This window comes from Poecile atricapillus, chromosome W (assembly GCF_030490865.1).
Source record: "Poecile atricapillus isolate bPoeAtr1 chromosome W, bPoeAtr1.hap1, whole genome shotgun sequence".
Classification (NCBI taxonomy): Eukaryota; Metazoa; Chordata; class Aves; order Passeriformes; family Paridae; genus Poecile; species Poecile atricapillus.
This window is the reverse complement of record NC_081288.1, coordinates 42,873,028-42,892,485: the sequence shown is the minus strand read 5'-3', so window position 1 is coordinate 42,892,485 and position 19,458 is coordinate 42,873,028. Positions and strand designations below refer to the sequence as shown.

Sequence of the window (19,458 nt, the reverse complement as noted above, 5' to 3'; positions counted from 1 at the left end):
GGGAGGGGGAAAAAAAGGCATACCTCTGTATTTCTGTAAACAGCTCCTCTACGTGTTCTGAGCCAAGGACTGGATGAAAACTGCCTTACTTCTTTCTAATGACATTTACATTGTGTACTTAAATATTTCAGAGCCTGAAAATTCCCAGGATGTTAATTATTGGTTTTATTACAATAATTTAGTATTTCATAACTTCTCTTAGGAATATTTTGTGTCCTAAGCAATTACTGAGGACACTACATCATGCAGCAATTACTTTTTTAGTATCAGCTCTGTAAATATTATCTTTTCAAGGCATTTTAAGCTTCTTTGATTTGCATGTGCTCCCTTCTAGCTAAGCAGTTCAAAATCCAGCCTACCCTAAAATTATGTTTGTTTAACATTTTATTTTTGCATTAAAATCCTGTTACCAGCTCCCCCCAAACAAGGCTGCAAACCATCTACTAACAGCAATTCCAGATCTTGAGCCACTGCAGAGGATGTGCTCAGGGCTGTACATACACTCTATTTTCCCTCCAGTTTGATGGCTACCCTTGTTCCTGAGATCAAACACTGTGCTGAAATACAAAACCTGTATTACAGCATGCTTCAAAGAATCAGGTAGTGTGGAAAGAAAATGCAGTATTTACACATGTACAAAGGAATTGAAAAATCTAGTAGCTTTAATTTCAGACTTCAAAGTCTTGAGAATTTTCCTTCAGAGCACAGTGACCTATTTTAACAACTGACCTGTTAGTACTTCCCTGCAGCTGCGTACAAAACTTGCAAATGACAAATAATAATAAAAAAAAAAAAACGGCTATAGAGAAAAAGATGCTCCTGTTGGTGGAGAAAACATCAAAAGAATGATTTGTAACATCTAGGTTTGGTCTTCTCCTGGTTGTCTCTGCAAAGGTTGGCATGCACTCTCACCATAAATGCAGATAATTTGTTCAGCAGTTCCATTATGACTGTGGAGTAGACAGAGGCTGGAATGAGACCTGGGAAGGCTCCTGTGGGCCCCAGAGGCAGGCAGAGCTGGAGCACAAGGGTGACATGGGACATGGATTGGACAACATGGTGAGGCCAAGACTTCAAGGGCCTGCTGCTAGGTGTGTTGAGCAGGGCAGGAGGCAGGCAGCTGCGCTACTCTTCTGTCCCAGAGAACAGGAAAACTCCTCTCTTTGAGGAAATATTTCCACTACTCTTTATTGCTTGGTGCCCGTTTCTTGAACAAGAATTTACTTAGGAAAGAGACAGCTCACAACTGCAATCGTCCTGGCTAAACAAAATCTCTGAATTCACAGATGATTCAAATAACTCTCCCGGTGTGTAGTTCACACTATAGTTCTTCCGAGCCCTTGACTACTTCAGGCAACAAGACTTTACATAGCCAGAAGACTGAGACAGTGCACATGTCTAGTCAGTAGACAGAAGAAGGAAAAAGTGTGGATTTTTAATTTTTTTAAATTTAATGCTGACTAGATTGGGCACAGATTCACTTTTCCCAAAAAAAAAACAAAAATGAAGCACTGAGAAGCTAAAACATTTCACCTCAAAAAACTGTGGTGTTTTTTACTATATTTTTTCAGTAATGGTAAGTTTTAAGTCTCAATTAAAAATACGGACACAAAATGAAACTTTTGTTGCAGATTCTATGAAACATTTTAATCTGTCTTAAATTTATGGTGTCTTATTTTCATTTCATAAAGCAGTTATTTTTATTTGTGTGTCAAGTCACTTCTTTCCACTTCATGCCCCCAGTTTTCAGTAAGTGAACTGAAAACAAAGAAATAGATGAATAAAGTGAACAGTTTGCACAGCATTACTGTTGATTTACCCATGTTGTAAAAACAGATAAGAGGACATTGGATCTTAGTTTGGAAATCATGGGAAGAGCTGTCCAGCCTGTCCATATTGAAGACAGCACAGGAGCATGCTTGTCTTGAAGTAAATATTAAGGTCTCCTTCACTTGAAAGCGCCTCTTGAACAGTGCCATCAGCTCTTGACACTGTAGCAGTGCCACAGGAATAGCTGATGTCCTTTTCAAAGCTCCTGCAGGAATAAGCAATGTCAGGAACAACACCTTCGGCTCACCCACTACTGCCCTTACCCTTGCCCTCGGCTGGGCACTGCCTGGACCCTCGGCAAATCAGGAAAACTTAGTCCAGGAACTCAGTGGGAACTACATCCATCTAAACCTAGGGATTCAAGAGGCTGGCATTCAAATACCTCAAATTTAAATTACAGTTGTCTTTAGCTACGTCTGTGATTCTGAGGGAAGGGTCTTACCCACGACTTCTGAAACACATTGTTTTCATTTATGTGCCTTAACACTAGTCCTGCACTGACAGTTTCTCCAGCAGGACACAATGCACTCACTCCCTTGGCTTCTGTAAGGACAGGGTAGCAATAAAGAAAAAATTCATTACATTCTGGTTGACAGTCTAAATCTAAATGCTTAGAGGGGAAAATCTGTTTGTTTCTGACTGTAAGCTGCTTCTCATGCTAGCATTACCTCAAGCCTTACTTTTAAGTTAAGAAATTTTGACTGTGAAGCTAAGTAACATTTCAAACAATCATGTATATGTAACTGCAACTAAACACCTACACATATGCAAAAAAATGTCCAAGTTTCAAACCGCATTATATTAATGCATATAATTTGAATTAACTATTATTTCAGCAATGCTGTAAATCCCTTTGAAAGGATCTGTTGCTTGTTGATTTTGCACCATGTGAAGACATGGTAAATATGACATGTAGTCTCATCACATGAATAATGCATTCTGCATCTCAAAAAAGCAAGTTCTGCTCCAGGGAGATGCTTAATCCATTCCTTCCTTCTGGGGATGAAAGGAATTAAACTCAGTGCACTGATCTCACAGTATGTGCTCATTTGACTTTAATTATAAAATGATTATTTCAACATTTTTTCCTGTAAAATAAACCAAGCCTGAGCTCCATGTAACCTCTACAGAATTACATTACTTCTCTGTGCACTCAGTCAGTGCTCATCAATACTGCTCTTTCAATACAGTTTCACATGGAAGGATAAAACCCACCTCTAGAGGTTTGCAGCTAGTATAGTAGTTTCAGGCCTCACAGCAACAAACGCTCCCCTTTTTGATAGTTGTCAAAAAGATGGAGCAGTGAAATCCTTTAAAGTGAATTCAAATATCAGGAGAAGGAACTTTCACCAGACACAGGGAGATACCACGATCCCATTACCAGGGATTTGTACATTTGTATCTCACATCCTGTATATTTTCACTAGTATTTTTTTCACAGACTGCTCAAACCTGTGCAAAACCCTGCATATAATCAATTATCTTGCTAAAACCCAGAAGTTTTCTCTTGGCTAATTCAATGGGCAGAGCATTCCTTGGGAATAGAACATCTGCTGTCCATGGCTTAGGAATGACAGAACATCAAGTGGAATAGACAGCTACACTGTCAAAGGTACTCCCATGCCTCAAGCTCGAAAAAACAGCAGTTCAGAAATGTTATGTGTTATCAGGCATACCATCTGGGGAGATAGAAATGAATGCTTTCCATATAGGATAGGATCTCCATGTGAGGATTACTGACAGTAACTCCAGCTGACATGTTCCCATCCAGGTCCAGCAGAATTTACTGGGTTCATTGCATCACACCTTCCAATTCAAAAGCTATTTGGAGCTGACCTACATAACGTCAGAAATGTGATCCTGCTCCCAAGCAAAAGCAGCTGTTCTGCTTCTGGTCTTGTACTAATTAATGCTACTAGTTAATAGTGAACTTCCTATTGCCAAATGAAGCTGGCTAGCTGGGATGCTTCTGCACCTCTGCCAAGACTAATCAACAATGTGAATAAAATGCTCACACACAAGCAAGAATAGAAACTATTTAAGGTGCTATCTCACGTACAAAACATGGTGTCAAGTGATATAAATGGTTATAGGTTATTTTCAGAAACTTCAGTCGACTCCTAAATATTCAACTTAATTCTCAAAATAATGCCTGGTTTTGCAAAGCCTTTTATGTATCTAAACCCACAACATCCGTTGCGCTACAATGATAATTTGCTAGGGCATGAATAATTTTAATTAGAATTTTTTAAAGTATCCAACCAGCTCTATCTCATTTATTCTTTGGGGTTCCTAAGGTCTAGAGATGGAATAAGGCATTCACATAAATGTCATAACTATATTAAAAGCTAAAGAATATACATAAGTTTAAATCATCTGTTTTCAGAACATCTCAAATACAGCAAAGCACATCTCAGTGAACACTTGTATTATCTCTCTGAATAAACTGTGACTTATGCAGAGCGCACAGTAAAAATTTACCTGCAATGCTCTCAAAAATTCCAGAATGTGCAGCAAAATGGTAGAAAAATTAAAAATAAATGGTCAATAGTCATGATGGCTATTACTCAACACTTGAGATTCCTAATCTTATCAGATGCTTTGAAGAAAAGTTGTGCTGGTACATTTTCATCAAACTTTCTCATTAAAGAACTAAAGCAAAAATCATCAGAATTTCTCAAAATGTCATGTGAAACCACCAACTTCAGTCTGTTCTCAGACCTTGGTGTTTTATAAACACAGTAACCACACTATAAATGATAACTACTAAGATCACAGCAAAAAAAACCAAAAGGTTGAATACTTTCAAGGCCACAAATATTTGGCCTATGAGCTACAGTATTACCTGAAAAGTACCCTATAGAGATCTTCATTCACTTTGAAGAACAATGAATGTCAATTTGTATTGACTTGGATTAAAAAAACTGGTTGATGTTTGTATAATTAAATATTTTCTTAGAAGACTAACTGCATACTGGATGCTGTAGTTATGTCTTTTCACAGTGGTTATGATCTTCATAATTCTACCATAAAAATAACAATTTTTAAATCACTAGGATGTTTTCAATATTAAACAAGAATGTTCATTATAAGCAACACTAAATAAGCCAGCCTGCTTTCTCTCACACATAGAAACATGCACACAAAGCATCCACAAAATGTGCTTTGGCTGTTCACTATAGGTATTGGGATGAGATCAGAGCCTAGCAGTACAAAGGTCTGAGCTCCATCCCCCATCCAGAGACTCTCTGTGGGTTGTGTGTCTTTGTTCAATAATAAAACCACTTAGCACAGGCAATATTTGCCATTAGAAGGTGGGTGACATGACCTTACAGCATCTGATTTCTATTGCAATGCATCTTCCCTTCGAGTCAGAGGTTACCGTGCTTGAGGTGAGAACAGCAACAGCAGTAATTCCACCTGAGTGCAACCTTTGTCAGCGTTCATTTGTCTTCATTAAAAGGTCTCTAAAATATTACCTGAGGTGAAAATCCCTTTAGATTGCTGCACAATCTACACATCAAACTTGTACATATGTCAGACTTGTCTGAAGTAATTAAAGGAGACACAGGTTGAAAGACCACTTATTTTAACTAACCATTGATCCAATGGTCCAGCTTTGTGCGATGCGATGACACAAAAGACAGGGATGGACAAGTGATTCTACATGTGGCAGAAAGTCACATGAAGACAAGAACTCTGGCAGAGTGTTTCTCTGTTAGACTGCTGAGCCTGGCTGATGAGTAGTGGAAAATATGAGCCAATCTCCCTCTGCTATCCAAACCAGATACCAAAGCACATATTTGAGAGGGCCTAAAAATGTATAAGCCTCTGATGAAAAGGTGGTTGTGCTCAGTGTCTCAGATCTGCTGCAAAAGACAGATATATGGAGATGCTCTTTGCAGCAAAAGCTTGAGACAACCTAACTGTGGAAACTACTTAGAGCTCTCTTGGAACTTTCTTTATAAAGTTGCTTGACAGCAATTGTAATACATTTGCTTCTTATAACTAGTTGAATTTTGATTAGTATTATCTTGCTGTTCAAAAACAAGTTAGGCATTACAAAAAGCGAAGCAAGTCTTACCTGGAATACTCTGTCTCCTCACAGACAGTGCTCCATCAGGTGCCTTTGCCTGGTTTGCAGATTTTGTGTAAGGACTCTCATCTAAACAGAAACAAGCAACACCTCCAGTTACTGTTAAATATAATGTTAAAAACAACATTTTTTTAAAAAATCCAGGTACTGTATGAATTAGCAGTGCGGATCACAAGAGATGCTGTGAGCCAGATGAAGATGGGCATTTCTGAATGCTAATTCAATGCTCAATGCCATGTTTAGATTCGATGACAAAGGCTCTGAATAGGAGAGCTGGAAAGGATGTGCTTAAACGCAAATTGGAGGTAACACATATTGATGACAGGCCTGATATACAAAGGCTTTTCAGGTTTAACATAATGATAGAAATTGCCCTTTTCTCATGTTTAGAAGCTTCATGTGTCAAAGATTTGAATGACAGAGGCACTATCCCTGTTCAGGAGTAAAAGGCTTTCAGAAGCTTTTGAATATTCTGGCTGAGAAGATGCGCTCCTTTTCCTTTAGGATCTGTCAGTGTGTTGTTCCTTTTTCTTTGTAACAGTTGATTGGGGAAAACATCAGAAAGCTGTTGCCAAACAGGCCAAGCACAATTGTGCCTCAAGAACAACACTGTATCTGTGTGTGTCTAAATAGGAAGCTATGTGGAACACCTACTGATCAACTTCAGTGCATAAAAGACCACTAATGGTGAGATGAGCAGATGAGTCACCAATTAGAGCAGCATTAGACAGAAAGTGAGTCACTTCTACATCCCTCTCAAGAGCAGAACGACAGTAAGGAAAAAGTCAAGTATATTGTTGCTTTGAAAAGGACAAGCTATAAGTGCAGGAAAGAAATGTGAATAAAGAGAAGAAACAGTATATGCATTTTATTATTTCAATCAAAAGAAAGGAATCAGAAGAAATAAGGCTTCTACCTTGCTTTCCCTTTAATTGAGCGCTCAAAGACTTTAAAGTGTCACAAATCTTTCTGATTGCGTATTTTCCTTCAGATTGCAAATGACTGATGCACTTATACACGTGCATGAATACATGCTTAAATACTGATCAATGAGTAGAGGAATCAAAGACTACATTATCTGTTATAGCATACTCAGATCAAACAGAACCATATAAACTTTTTCTGGAGAACCATCTTTTCAGCTGACACTCTTGACAGTATAATCCTTCTTTGCTGATTGCACTCCGGCAATCTGGCAAGGTCTCAAACTCCATTAGAAACTGGCATCAAAGGCAGCAGTCCACTTTCATACCAGCGAGATAAGGGCTTGGTCAGTATAATTTAATTTAAAACCAGGTCTCAAAGAAGAAACTGAAAGAGCTGGTTATCCTTTAGAACCAGAACTTCTGTAATGAAGTCTGCTACTGTTAGGCAGTTGCAACAACAAAAAGCTTAAATTAATTCCAAAGGAAAAAAAAGAAGGAAAAGCCAAAATAATTATTTATAGCCATGAACCTTGATGAAAATACAGCAAGTAGCGAGGAATATGTATTGGTAAAATAGCACAACAGCCAATATAATTGTGTTTTCTGCAGTAAAATGAACTGCAATTGTTTTAGGACTACAATGTTACAAGCGGAAGAGTAACAGACTTGATTATACTGCACACTAGTACAAACATCAACAAAATAGAGCTGCCAGCTACAGGAAATAGAGAAGCATGGAAAAAAAATTAACATGGGTCCAGGTACATAATTTAAGAAAAAGGTATGTAAAGCCTTATCCTTCCATTTGAGGTAAGTGGTTAAGCTAATATTATTGCATATATAGAATATACACCCCCTCATTAATGAAAAAAAAACACAGTAAGAGTGAACTAAAGCTTCTGAAAGTAGTAGCATTTATCTTTTTTTCCTTCACAGAAGAGGCACCACTGAGCTTGAACTCAATACAAGGCTTAAGACAAAGAAACTGAACATGTGGCTTATATGTCCCATCCATTACTACTTAGTTGCAGTTGCCGAACATGACAGCGGATAGTGTGAGGCACACATTTTTCTATTAAAAAGTGGGCAGGAAACATAATACAATTTCTCTATAACTGATGGATAGTGATGACTTCTGGGCCCTATTTGACTGTATGCCCTACCTATGAAAAATCTATCAATTTACAGAACAAAACAGTCCTCTCCAAGTCAGACTTCTTACATACAAATTATTGCCATCAGATTGAGGGAGAGGAAAAAATGAAATAAGAATTTTCATAACCAGACCTTTTACACTGAATCTTTGTCATTGAGCAAATGAGTAAATCATCTCCACTCCCATACTAGAAGAAGATTTTCCCAATACTGCACTGGACTAGGGGTACCTGTGGTTATTCTGAGTTCAGAACATGGAAATCTGCAGATTTTCTGTTTAACAACACCAATGAGGGGAGGGGACTGCATGTTCAAATACTTACTACGGAACCTGAGCAAAAATGTTTTCTACATAATAACTGGCAGATGTGAAAGTAACTATGACTGCACAGATGAGTTAGCTAGTATTTTAATTTAACCCTATTAACACTGAAAGCTTAACAGATGCTTACATGGGTTGGCTACTGTAGGCATGAAATTACATTGCATTGCATTTCTTAATTAGTTCACAGGTTCTCATAGCAAAACAAAGGGCCCAAAAGGTTTCTTCATAAACTTCTGAAACCCCATAAATGCAAAATATACCCTATTATTATTGGGAAAGAACAATGAGCCATTGCTGGACTGGCAAGCTGTTCTCAGAACTGGGTAGAATTTTCTTCCAATGCCCTTTTAACAGTAAAATCAGACTGAAACATGACTAGAAATAGGTATAAAGGACTCCAATGAGCAAAGGAAAATAAACACAACCAACTGTACAAAGAGTTCTTATTGTAATGCTTAACTGAGACAGGAAAGCAAAATAAAGATCAGACAGATGCAGAAATACATGTCACCCTAAAGAAAACTAGAGAGACAAGGAAGTCCTGATAGCCTTGAAATGTCAGACACCATCCATGGTGCCTCAAAGGAAAAAATCTGGTTTTACGTACTAACAAAGTTGCATGAGTAGCCACAAGAATTTATCATCAAATTAAAATTTCTTGATGCCTTCATCCACTCTATAGTTAGCAGGGAGAATCTTAAAAATGCAAAAATGTCTTATGACAGCAGTGCCTAGGGGGATTTGTAGGAGAGTTTTGTATTACCAGCACTGATAGACTTGGAGATGAAACTCAATTCAGCAAGCCAACACACAGAAAAAGCAAAGGAGCAAAGAAGGATATAAAGTAATCCCCCTCCAAACAGGAGATAATAACTCAGTATCAGGAAAAAAAAGTGATATAATTTAAGACACCACACGTACAAAGTAGAGGGAGAAACAGGCTAGATTCAGAAAGATAAATCTCATCTGTTTACACCCTTAATAGCAGCACATCATCAGCAGGGAGCGAGCCACAGTCCATAAAGAACTCACAGGCCAAGCTGCACTGCCCCAAAGCACAGAAATGGCTCGCCTGGACACACAGCTGCAAACCCTGCCACGCAGAGCACCAGTGCTTGGCTCTTGTCTGCTTCCAAAGAATCACTCCACAGGTGGCCACATTCCCTACTAGCTTAGCTACACCCATCCACTTGTACAGCTGCTTTTGATACACCACTGGCCTTTTTTCCTCTTGTAATTCCTCTGGCTAAAAAATTCAGACAACTCAGAGTAAACAATTTCAGCTAGTCAGTAGGTCATATAAAAGTGTCAGCTATGCCAGCAGATCTCTTCACTCAGTGACTACAGGAAACCAACCCTCTTAGGCTGTTAAGAGGCAAGGGTCATTTCCCCCAAATTCACACTTTACATGTTTCTTACAGTTGCAAATGTGCAATAGTGAAAGATGTACACTGTATTAATTCACTCCTTCTTGGCAGAACACAAGTGATAATTTGAGAGGTGACACCTTGTAGATTATCAGATTAACCTAACCAAAGGGACCTTTTTGCCTTCTCCTTTTACTTGTCCTCACCAAACAGCCCCGAACACCAGTAACAGTAGCTTGTACATCATCCTTTCAAAGCTCTGCATACCATTAAAGACTACAAAGATAATAATCAAGTGGACAGAGAAGTACTCCGACTCATTACAGCTATTACTGTAGGTTTATTGCTTTTTGCATGTGTAGTAGATAAACAGCTTTTTTTGCACTTTCCTCCCTATTTTTAACCTGATGGCATCTCTATCCTGTAACTGAATGATGCAATCTTTGAGTTAGGGACCGTGCTGTGACCCATTTATATCATTCTGCATTCCCCTTACTATATAGGTGTGGAACATCTGTCCAAGACTAAAGGCTCTAAAGACTGTGAGAAAGAACAGTAATGTAACCCCAGAAAGAATATACATGAGACAATGTGTACAGATATATATCTGAAGTGCCTGTTACTGTGTCAGCAAAATGACCACATGAAATCTTTAGATATTTGCTGTATTTAGTTTAATATCCTTTGAAGGATACCAACTTGGGGCACATTAAGAGGCAAAAAAAGAAGGCCTAAAGATACTTCCTCAACAGTGAAGTCTAGATGTTCAATGTTTCAGGCAGTTTATGACCACTGAACTATTCTTGTGTCTCTCTTGGGGGCTGTGAAAGCTATTGACACAAGAATGTTGTTTACAGGTGTGGTAAAGGCTGAGGGCACTCCCTCCTTCAACGCTTCAAAAAGGGTTAGGGGACGTTTCCTTCACTGCTGCTGCCACACATGTCCATGCTGCTGATAACTGCTGAACCCAGGAAGTGTGTCCAAATCCTGTGCAGGACTAAGTGGCCCCAGAAGGTGACTAAGCACAGCTACATCCTGTTTGATATGAAGGGAAAGCTTCTTCCCATCCCACTGGGAACAGCTCCTGAACAACTCTGCAGCTGTCACTTTGCCCCTCCTGCATGGAGAGGAAATGTGAAGATGCTTCACTTGTTCTCAGCTCTATGTCACCATTTGTACCTGCTTCTCTACCGCAAAACCTGCATTACAGGGAGCATGTAGCATCAAATTTGTACATTAGTAATTTCAAACACAGGAATTTTCTAGTATTTAGGAGCTTGAAAGTTGTATTACATTTTTTCAACAGTAGATGTGAAAGCATTATAAGGGAGAACAGAGTTTCCAGCTTTCAGTTCTTCATTTTCCATTCTTCGATGGCTTTACTTATGTCTCACCACAGAACACGACATTCTTTGGCCAAGGAAAAACTGAATTTAAACAATTTTAGAGCATAATCATGTAGGTCCCAAGTAGACTTCATGACCCAAGCAAGTGAAATCTGAGGTGTCCCTCAAATGTTCCCCACTGTGAACAATCTCCAACTAAGCCCCAAGATTCCTCAGAGAAGCACATTACATCTTCAGCAGGCTAACCTCCAGCTGTCTCAGTGTACAGGAGTAAAACCAACTTCATGTGCCGCTGTTTACACGGTTTGGGACAGCATGCACCTCAGACAAGTAGAGAATCACATGTCTGTACAGAGATAGAGACTGGCAACACCACAGACTGTCAAGAGGATTGGCTGCAATTGAGAGAACATCCCCAAGATTAGTTCCTCAAAAAATAAAATCACCAGAGTCCCAGTTGTTACTTCACACAATCCTAGATCTGTAATATTCCATTCACTGAAATTTGTTGTTCCTAAGCTTTATAAAGAAGAGTATTTCTCACTAAAAACAATGAATTTTTATTAATCCCGCCAGTACAACACAAAATACCATAGGTTCTCATACTTCTGACACCTGAAACCCATCTTGAATTTTATCTTTAAATGGCATAAAGCTCAACGTTATCTAAAAACATATTTTCTTTACACAATATCATATCATTGACAGTAAATTCTGAGCTACAGCATTCTTCATTATCTTCACTGCCTGCAGCTAGAGGCTTTTACAGATAAAAATAAACACATATCCACTGATGCCTGTGGTTTATAGAAGCTCTGAAGTTGTGGAAGGCTTACAAAGAGTCTTGGTAGAACTTTTAGGATCATTCCTGCAGCAACTGACTCTCTTCTAAATTCAGACCTTTCTGTTAAAGATACTCAGTTCTGTGAGAAAGCTGAAACACTGTTTGGAGCAGGGACTTGAAGCCCACTCTCACATTCACAGGAAGTACCCAAACTCCCAGCTACACAATTCTCTAGCCTTGCTAGCTCACTCTGACAAAAGTAACAAAAAAAAAAATCTTAGAGAAGATATTTTTCCTGGGAAAGGATGATGTTTTTGTAAGATTCCCTTTTAAACAATGCAGAAGTCTAGAGAAAAAATAACATCCTGGAACATTCATGGTTACTACAGTGTCACTACAGCTGTATCAGAGCATAAGAGACTATAAACTGTTGAAAAAAAGAGACAAAATTATCTCAGCTTCTTTCACCAGATGTGTAATGTACAGATTTTGAATGTATATGCTTCAGGAAACAACAGAATGTCAACAATTTGTTTTGCCCATATGCTAACCCTTTCAGATGTGTTCTGGGAGCTCCAACCATGAAAGAAAGCATTCATTTCTCCTACTGGTGCAGAGGAATAATAATTTTTCAAGTTCATTTTAGAGCTATGGCTTCAGTCACTTCCAATGAGACTTGATTATTGAAATGGCAATGCTGCTCTTCAGTGCTTAGAATTATCTACATTTTTTTTTAAGAATTGCATGTAAAGTAGTCATTAATGGACTAGGCTCCAAGTAGGACAAATATGGATGTATTTAATCTTAATCCTTCCTTATCAAATTGTGTGCTCAGTGCTCTCGAGAGCAGTCTTTATTAAGAAAACATAGGGTTTCAAATGCTTCCATAAGTAGCATTTGTTGCTGTGTGTGACATGGAAAAATTATAAGAAGAAAGAGTTAGAATAGCTCCCCTGGTAATTTTCTTTTCCACATTTAGCAGACATGTTTCTGGTTTTCTTAGAAACTTAATTTTAACAGTTATACTACCAATGAATAACTGTGTTGTCTCTCTAAAGTGAAAATTTATTCAATTTTATTATACTTTATGTAAATGTAATTCTCTTTTTTCTGAATTATATGGTTACTTATTACAGTAGCAGCTCAGTTTTAATCTAGAAGCAAGAGAAGCAGGGTACTGTAATTATGCATAACTGTGAATCCATTTCATATTGATATTTACAATACCTCAGCAAACTTGACTCTTTGAAAAATGATCTGAATATCCTCCAAGTTTGCTTGTGCAAAGTTAATTTCCTATGCCTGTGCTTAGGCACCTGAATGGAAATGCTTGGTTTCCTAAATGACTGAGTATGCTGATCTCCTCCCAAAGCTATTTTGCTCATGAAAATTCAGAACTTTCCAAGACCATTTAAAACATGCAGGATCTGCAGAAAGCTCAAAATGTGTCTCAAGAGATATTAGCATATGGTGAAATTCACTTCAGTGGATTATCTAATAAAGAAGTAATCCTATTTAAATAATACTCCAACCACAAACTACTTCAAATCTGATAAATGTCTTTTTGTTTATACAGCATCAAGCATTAAGCATGAATGCCATAAACCAGAATCATCACTGAATTGTTACATAATTTTAAAATTCAGCTTGAGTTTCATTTTATTGTCTTGAGCTGCTGTTTATTGTTTATGGAAATAATATAGGCATCACATAAGTGATATGTGTGAGGCTTTCCCAGAACAGCTAGAAACTGAAGAGGCTGGTGCGTGAAGAACTGGAAGAAACTGGGGATACAAACTATTTTGATTTCTGCAACAGTCTTGGGATTTTTCTGTACATACAGCTTATGCAGAAAACCTTATCCTAGAGGATGGGGCTATAAACCCTTTAATTTAAAAGGAAATTCCTAAGTGTCACAGGTATCACTGACAAGAAGCATTATCACATATTCAAGCTTCAATTTTATGTTGAACACCCTGGTCCATACCAGGTGTTTGCTGCACATACGTAGCTCTGATGTACTGCTGCATGCTGGCATTGTATGAAAGTGCCATACATTAGCTTTTGGGTGAAAAAATACATTGAAAAATGTTTTCTTTACAAAGTTCTCATAATTAATAAATTTAATTACTTTAACACTGGGAAATGCTAGATCAGCATCCCTCAAGAATATTTGAGCATTAATGTCATACTTCATGGAAAAACACTTTTTTGAACAGCTATTAATTTTAAAAATGCATCAGTTACCTTTAATTCTCTACCCTTGGTTCAGCTACCTATTCCCTGATGAGCTGGGAAGAGAGTGGTAGCTGATAGGGAGAAAAGGGGCCAAGCCATATCCCGTGGCACCTGACTGCTGTGGCTGCCCACCACTGTGCCTCCTGTGAACAAAAGGTAATTGGCCTCCTGGCCAACAGCATTCCACTGTGTGTTCATCAAACACAGTGTGTGGTATGATCTGTTGCTACATTTGTAGTTAAAATGCAGCAGCAGAAATATATATTGGTCATCTGAGTTCTGCATGGCACCTCTCCCGCACCAGCAGATCTTAACAGTGATGTTTTGCGCATCAACTATGTCTGTGCTTACTCAGCCCAGTCTCAGTAGAGGTTTTCCCTACAGTCTGGCTGCTTTAAAATCAGGAAGTAGAAGAGAGGAAGAGACATAGCATCTTCTACGGGGGCAGACTGCAACACAAATCAGATCAGGAACATCTGCCCAGGTGCTGACATTACAGCTGGAAGGGGTTGGGGGAGAGAGAGGATGTCAGCTAGGAACTTCTCTACTGCGTGCCAGGGAAAGCAGAAGCTAGTTGCAGGTGTTCATGGGGAAGCCAGTGATAAAAGTTAATAGCTGAGCCAGTGAGACTGTCATTCAAGTTGCATAAAATATAAGTAAAATATGTTAAACTGTTCAGAAAACTGGTGTTTAATTTGCTTCACGGAAAACAGGAACAAGCAAAGTCACAACACTATCTTCAAAGAAAAGAAGTTAGAAATTATATTTTTTTCTTGAGGTTAGTTATCCCGCCTCAATTCTGGTGCTGCACTACTGCTATTTGCAGTAAATTATATAATGTGTTTTTCAGCCTATTTGTGTCTGTGAGTGTTTCTAGTGATGACATCTTCATCACCTTCCTCTGAAAGCTGCTCCACAGGATGCATCAGGTCTCACAGCTGGAAAATAGTTCCCTCCATCAGTCTGCAACTTTCTTTCTTGCTTTAACTGTCATTGTATTATTCCTAATAACCTAATTCCACTCTTCAGAAGATCTTATTAAGAATATCTCTCATGTATTCTGTTCATTCCAGAAACCAGACAGATTACTGAGCCTACTGCTTTAGGCTCAGATCCGACCAGTTCTTCATACTGTGCCTGACTTAGCACAAACACTGGCTGATCTTGTCACCAAAGCACAGTGTACACACTGACTAGGATATTCATTTGGTGGAGTGTCCCATTTAATTTTAAAACAAGAATTTACACATGTTTAACTCTAATGTGGACAACATTAAGAGTAAAGCATACTTTTCCATCTTTGTAATGTGTACATTTGCAGTATTGTAGTTATTCTTTTTAATCCCACTAACAAGCTTTATTTGATTCACAGGATGCCAGTAGGAGCTGCATAAACATTATACCAGTACCAGTGTATTTATACTGGCATGCCAGTGGGATTGTCCCTCTTGTTTATAGTCCAAATGACACACATTAGTACAAATTTGCACTGCTCAGGCTTAGTGAAAAACAGATCTTTCAGACTGCACTTCTTTCAAGAGTCAGGCCATAAACCTGGCACCTTCCTCATGGCCTTGTGAAATACTGTCCTACTTTCAGCCCCTTCCCTGGAAGAGTTTACTCAATATATCCACAGAGACTGCGCAATAATTTAGACTAACTTCACTTGTCAGCAAAACTTCATTGTTTTTGGAAGATGTGACAAGTTTGAACACAGTGCAGAGCAAGATTCTTTTTAAATAAAGTGTTGTGTGCTTTTAGAAGTGGGAACAAAGCATAGTAACAGAAGAGATGTCAAGTTGACAAAACAATATATACATATTTGTCTTACTTAAAGCTCATATAAAGCCTAGGCCACCTTCTGTGCTCCAGACAGCATCTATCCATGCATGTAGTTCTTTACAGCAAGGCTTTTAACCTGTCAAACAATCTTTATTTGCCAGTGTCTCCTGGGTCCTATTTAATCTCAAAGCTTATTTAGGGCAAGCGGTTCACTTTCTGCAGTATTCCTCAAATTCTGTAAAATGGTAATTATTACATCTGCTTGCTCACATCTTTTCCTACATGCAACTTAGTCCATGCTTTTTGCAATCCTGTGGAAAATACAGCAATAAAGAAATAGGTAAAAATGAATGTATGGCATACACGAAAAATTATACCCCCATAACCTTCAATAATGCAGACAAATAATTTTTAATCTTTCTATGCACAAATCTCCCAAGCCTTTCAACTAGGATCCCTTCTCTTTCAGGAATTCACAGTTGTACCTACACATCTTTGTGTAGGCTCTGAATCTCCTAGAAAAAACAACAGCATTAACTTATTGCCAGCCACAACTGCAGAAAAAATAAATATGAATTTAGTTTTTCAAACTGTGAAAATTCTACTTAAACTTTTTCTCCCAACACTAATGGTGCTGCAATTATTACATTTTTTTGTGTATTCAGCACATTGCCAGAATTTTCAGATCTATAACAATATGTTTATGTGTGTGTGCATGTGTGTTTAATTTTAACAATGGATTTTAATAATTTCAAAATAGACAACAGAAAGCAACTGAAAAAACCAAGAAACATCACATATTAAAAATAAGTGAAATAAACCTGATGCAGCTAAAGGACTCAATCTGCATGATGTTTTAGGCAAAAGCTCAGACCTTCCAGACTGGCCATACAATGAAGGTCAAATAAGCCCTTGTTTTGGCAGACCAACAGCATGATGAATGCCAGAGTCCAGATCACTCTATCATGGCTAGCCTGTGCCTTGTCCAGGCTTTTTATAATGGAAGACTGAGGGAAACCAAGCTGATTTTAAGAGCCAGAGTAGAATATGACTATTAATAAGACATGGTGTGTAAGACTTCAGACCCAATGAAGTGCTAAATTAACATCTGCACACTATTCAGGCTGTGGAATACATCTATACTAAACCTCTAAAAAAAGGAAGTTAAGAAAAATATCCCACATCATTATTTCACAGAGACACTATTTCCTATTTCCTTCATGATGCGAAGTCTCTAAAAGGAGAGCCTGGTGCAGAATACAGTACACATTAATGTAAATTGCAATTGAGAAGGAAGGGAGAAACATTCCTATGCATGCAAGGAGCAAAATGCTTTCAATTACTTGCTGCAGTTTAGCAATCCAGGTGACAACAATATCTTATTAAACCCGCCAGGAAGCAGCTATATAACCAGCAGCACACCCCCATCAAGCAGACAGTACAACCACAGGCACAGCTGACATGGTATTGACCAAATCAACACGAAAATGCAGAGGACAGTATCTGTACCAATAACCAGGGCACAGTGTCTTACAGACAATTGCACAAGTTTGATCTTAAAGTATTTCAAGAAATAACTGGTATTTAAAAAAACCACAACTAATTCAGGCTATGATTTCTATATTATACAAAGCAAGTGGTTTGCTGCAGTCAGAAAGTTGAGTTGAACACACTCATTTAGACTGTGAGAACAGCAAAGCCACTGAGAGTCACAATTGTTGATTAAGGCAGTGGCTTTTAACCTTTTTCTGTCAAGCTCTGAAAGATCACACAATACTGTGAAACATCTCTTGAAAGGCCCTAAAGAACAAATTATACGTTTACTCTACTGCAATTTATTTCTTAATGTGTACCACACAACTAAGTATCTAAACAAAGAAAAATAAAGACCATTAAGACTAACAGGCACCGTCATCTGCCCTGAGAGCTTCAACAAAACAAGTTTCTGCCCTCCAAAGCCAACACATTCTGACTTCCAACTTTTACATTGGTTTTAGCTGGCCAGAAACATAAATGCTTCTGAAAACATTTCCAAGAAGGAGGTCGGACTGAGGAACAAGTACTGTTAACCCTGATGGACAGTGCCAGCTCAATGTGCTTCTCTAGTACATTCCTTGAGAGGAAAACATGGGGAAAAGAGGCAGACCCATGGAGGAAAGGCATCTACCTCTTGTGGGAGTACACCAGCATGTAAGGGGGTGGGAGCATCAGCAGGGCAGGGTGTAGAGGATGGAAGAGTAGAGAAAGTACAGCCTGGTAACAAGAATCAGCAGTGAGCATGCTGTATGAGCAGCAAATAGAAGGAGAAGCCTTGTCAGAGTTTGCAATACACAAGTAATTAGAACCTGTTTGGTCCAAAATTCTTGAGGGGTAGTGTCTTAGTTTAGGGCAAATTAGGGAGGAAAACTCTGGATGGGGATTTCCCCAGGGAAATGCCCCTCCCCACCAACCGGTCCGGGAAAGGGAAAAAATTTCTTTGGAGAGAAGTGGAAAAAGCTGTTTATTTAACAGAAAATTGAATAATATTAAATAATAAAACCTCTTGCTGTTCGATGGGATGGCAAATCTAGGAAGAAAAGTCCTTTTCATGTGGTGTGTAGCTCGGCTTGCTCAGTTTCTTATCAGTCCCTCCAGCGCTGGAAAAGTGCCGAGGCCCAGGCCCCGCTGGGCCACAGGCGTGAGCTCCCGGGGTTTGGCTGGGTGTTCAGTCCAGAGCAGGCTTGCACAGATCCAAGAAAAAGGAAAAAAAAACCAAAGGTCCGGGGAATTCCTCTGCCTCAGCTAGCTAAAACTAACTAACAGCCAGGGAGAAGCTCTGTCCCGCTGTCTGTCTGTGCTGCAGACAACACAGTCCAGGAGCGAGATGTGTGGGAGTTATATTTTCTTTAACACAAACTGCGGCTTCTTTTTTCCCCCTCTCTTGCTCTCAGAGCCAGTCTTAAAGGTACAGAACTTAATATATAACATAAACCAGACAATTGGGGATACCAGTATCATAAAGTCACCCCAGGACAGGTAGGCAGGGGTGGAAGGGTGGGGTTGGGAGGAGGAGGGGAAGGTTGTTTGCTCTAAGTTAAATGTCTAGGCAGATGTACTTTAAAAACAGCCTGGGTTGCCATCAATCACTCTGAAAAACAAACACATTAAAACCCACCTAAAGTGGTCTACCAGCAAAAACCCGCCATTCGCTATGCATAATACAGGAGTCAAATTATTCTTTGTGAGGCTTATAAAACACCTCACTAACACCTTCTCCTTGTCTCTCATACTCCACAAAAATTCCATTACTACTCCTGTCTTCTTGCTGTAAGAGAATAAATAACAATAAACTCATTGTCTATGAGGCTTATGGGTGTTCAAAGCTGCCAGTCACCTGCCATTTCCATGTAAAGTACAAACCCAAGCTGACTTGCCCTTGAGGGAGTTGTAGGGCAGCTGAGCTGGTGGTATTGACCCTAGGCTTTCTGAACCCATTCTGTCTCAGAGTTTAAAATAAAAATGTTGTTTTCTCTGTCAAAAGACACTTCCACCAAACAGTTCTGTGAAAGCAGCTCCCATGCTTCATATTTCCATGTAAGGTCAGACCAGAGGCAAGGGATGCTGAACAAA

General features: G+C 38.8%; 1 protein-coding gene across 7 annotated transcripts in view; it reads right to left on the bottom strand.

Moving 5' to 3' along the window:
- Nucleotides 1–19,458, bottom strand: part of LOC131591740 (glutamate receptor-interacting protein 1) — a 311,658-nt gene that overhangs the window by 94,269 nt on the left and 197,931 nt on the right. For all 7 annotated transcript variants that reach the window (XM_058862751.1, XM_058862756.1, XM_058862750.1 and 4 more), the window contains exon 2: nt 5,915–5,995. In XM_058862751.1, the coding sequence (XP_058718734.1) occupies nt 5,915–5,995 (81 nt within the window). The remainder of the gene's footprint in view (nt 1–5,914; nt 5,996–19,458) is intronic.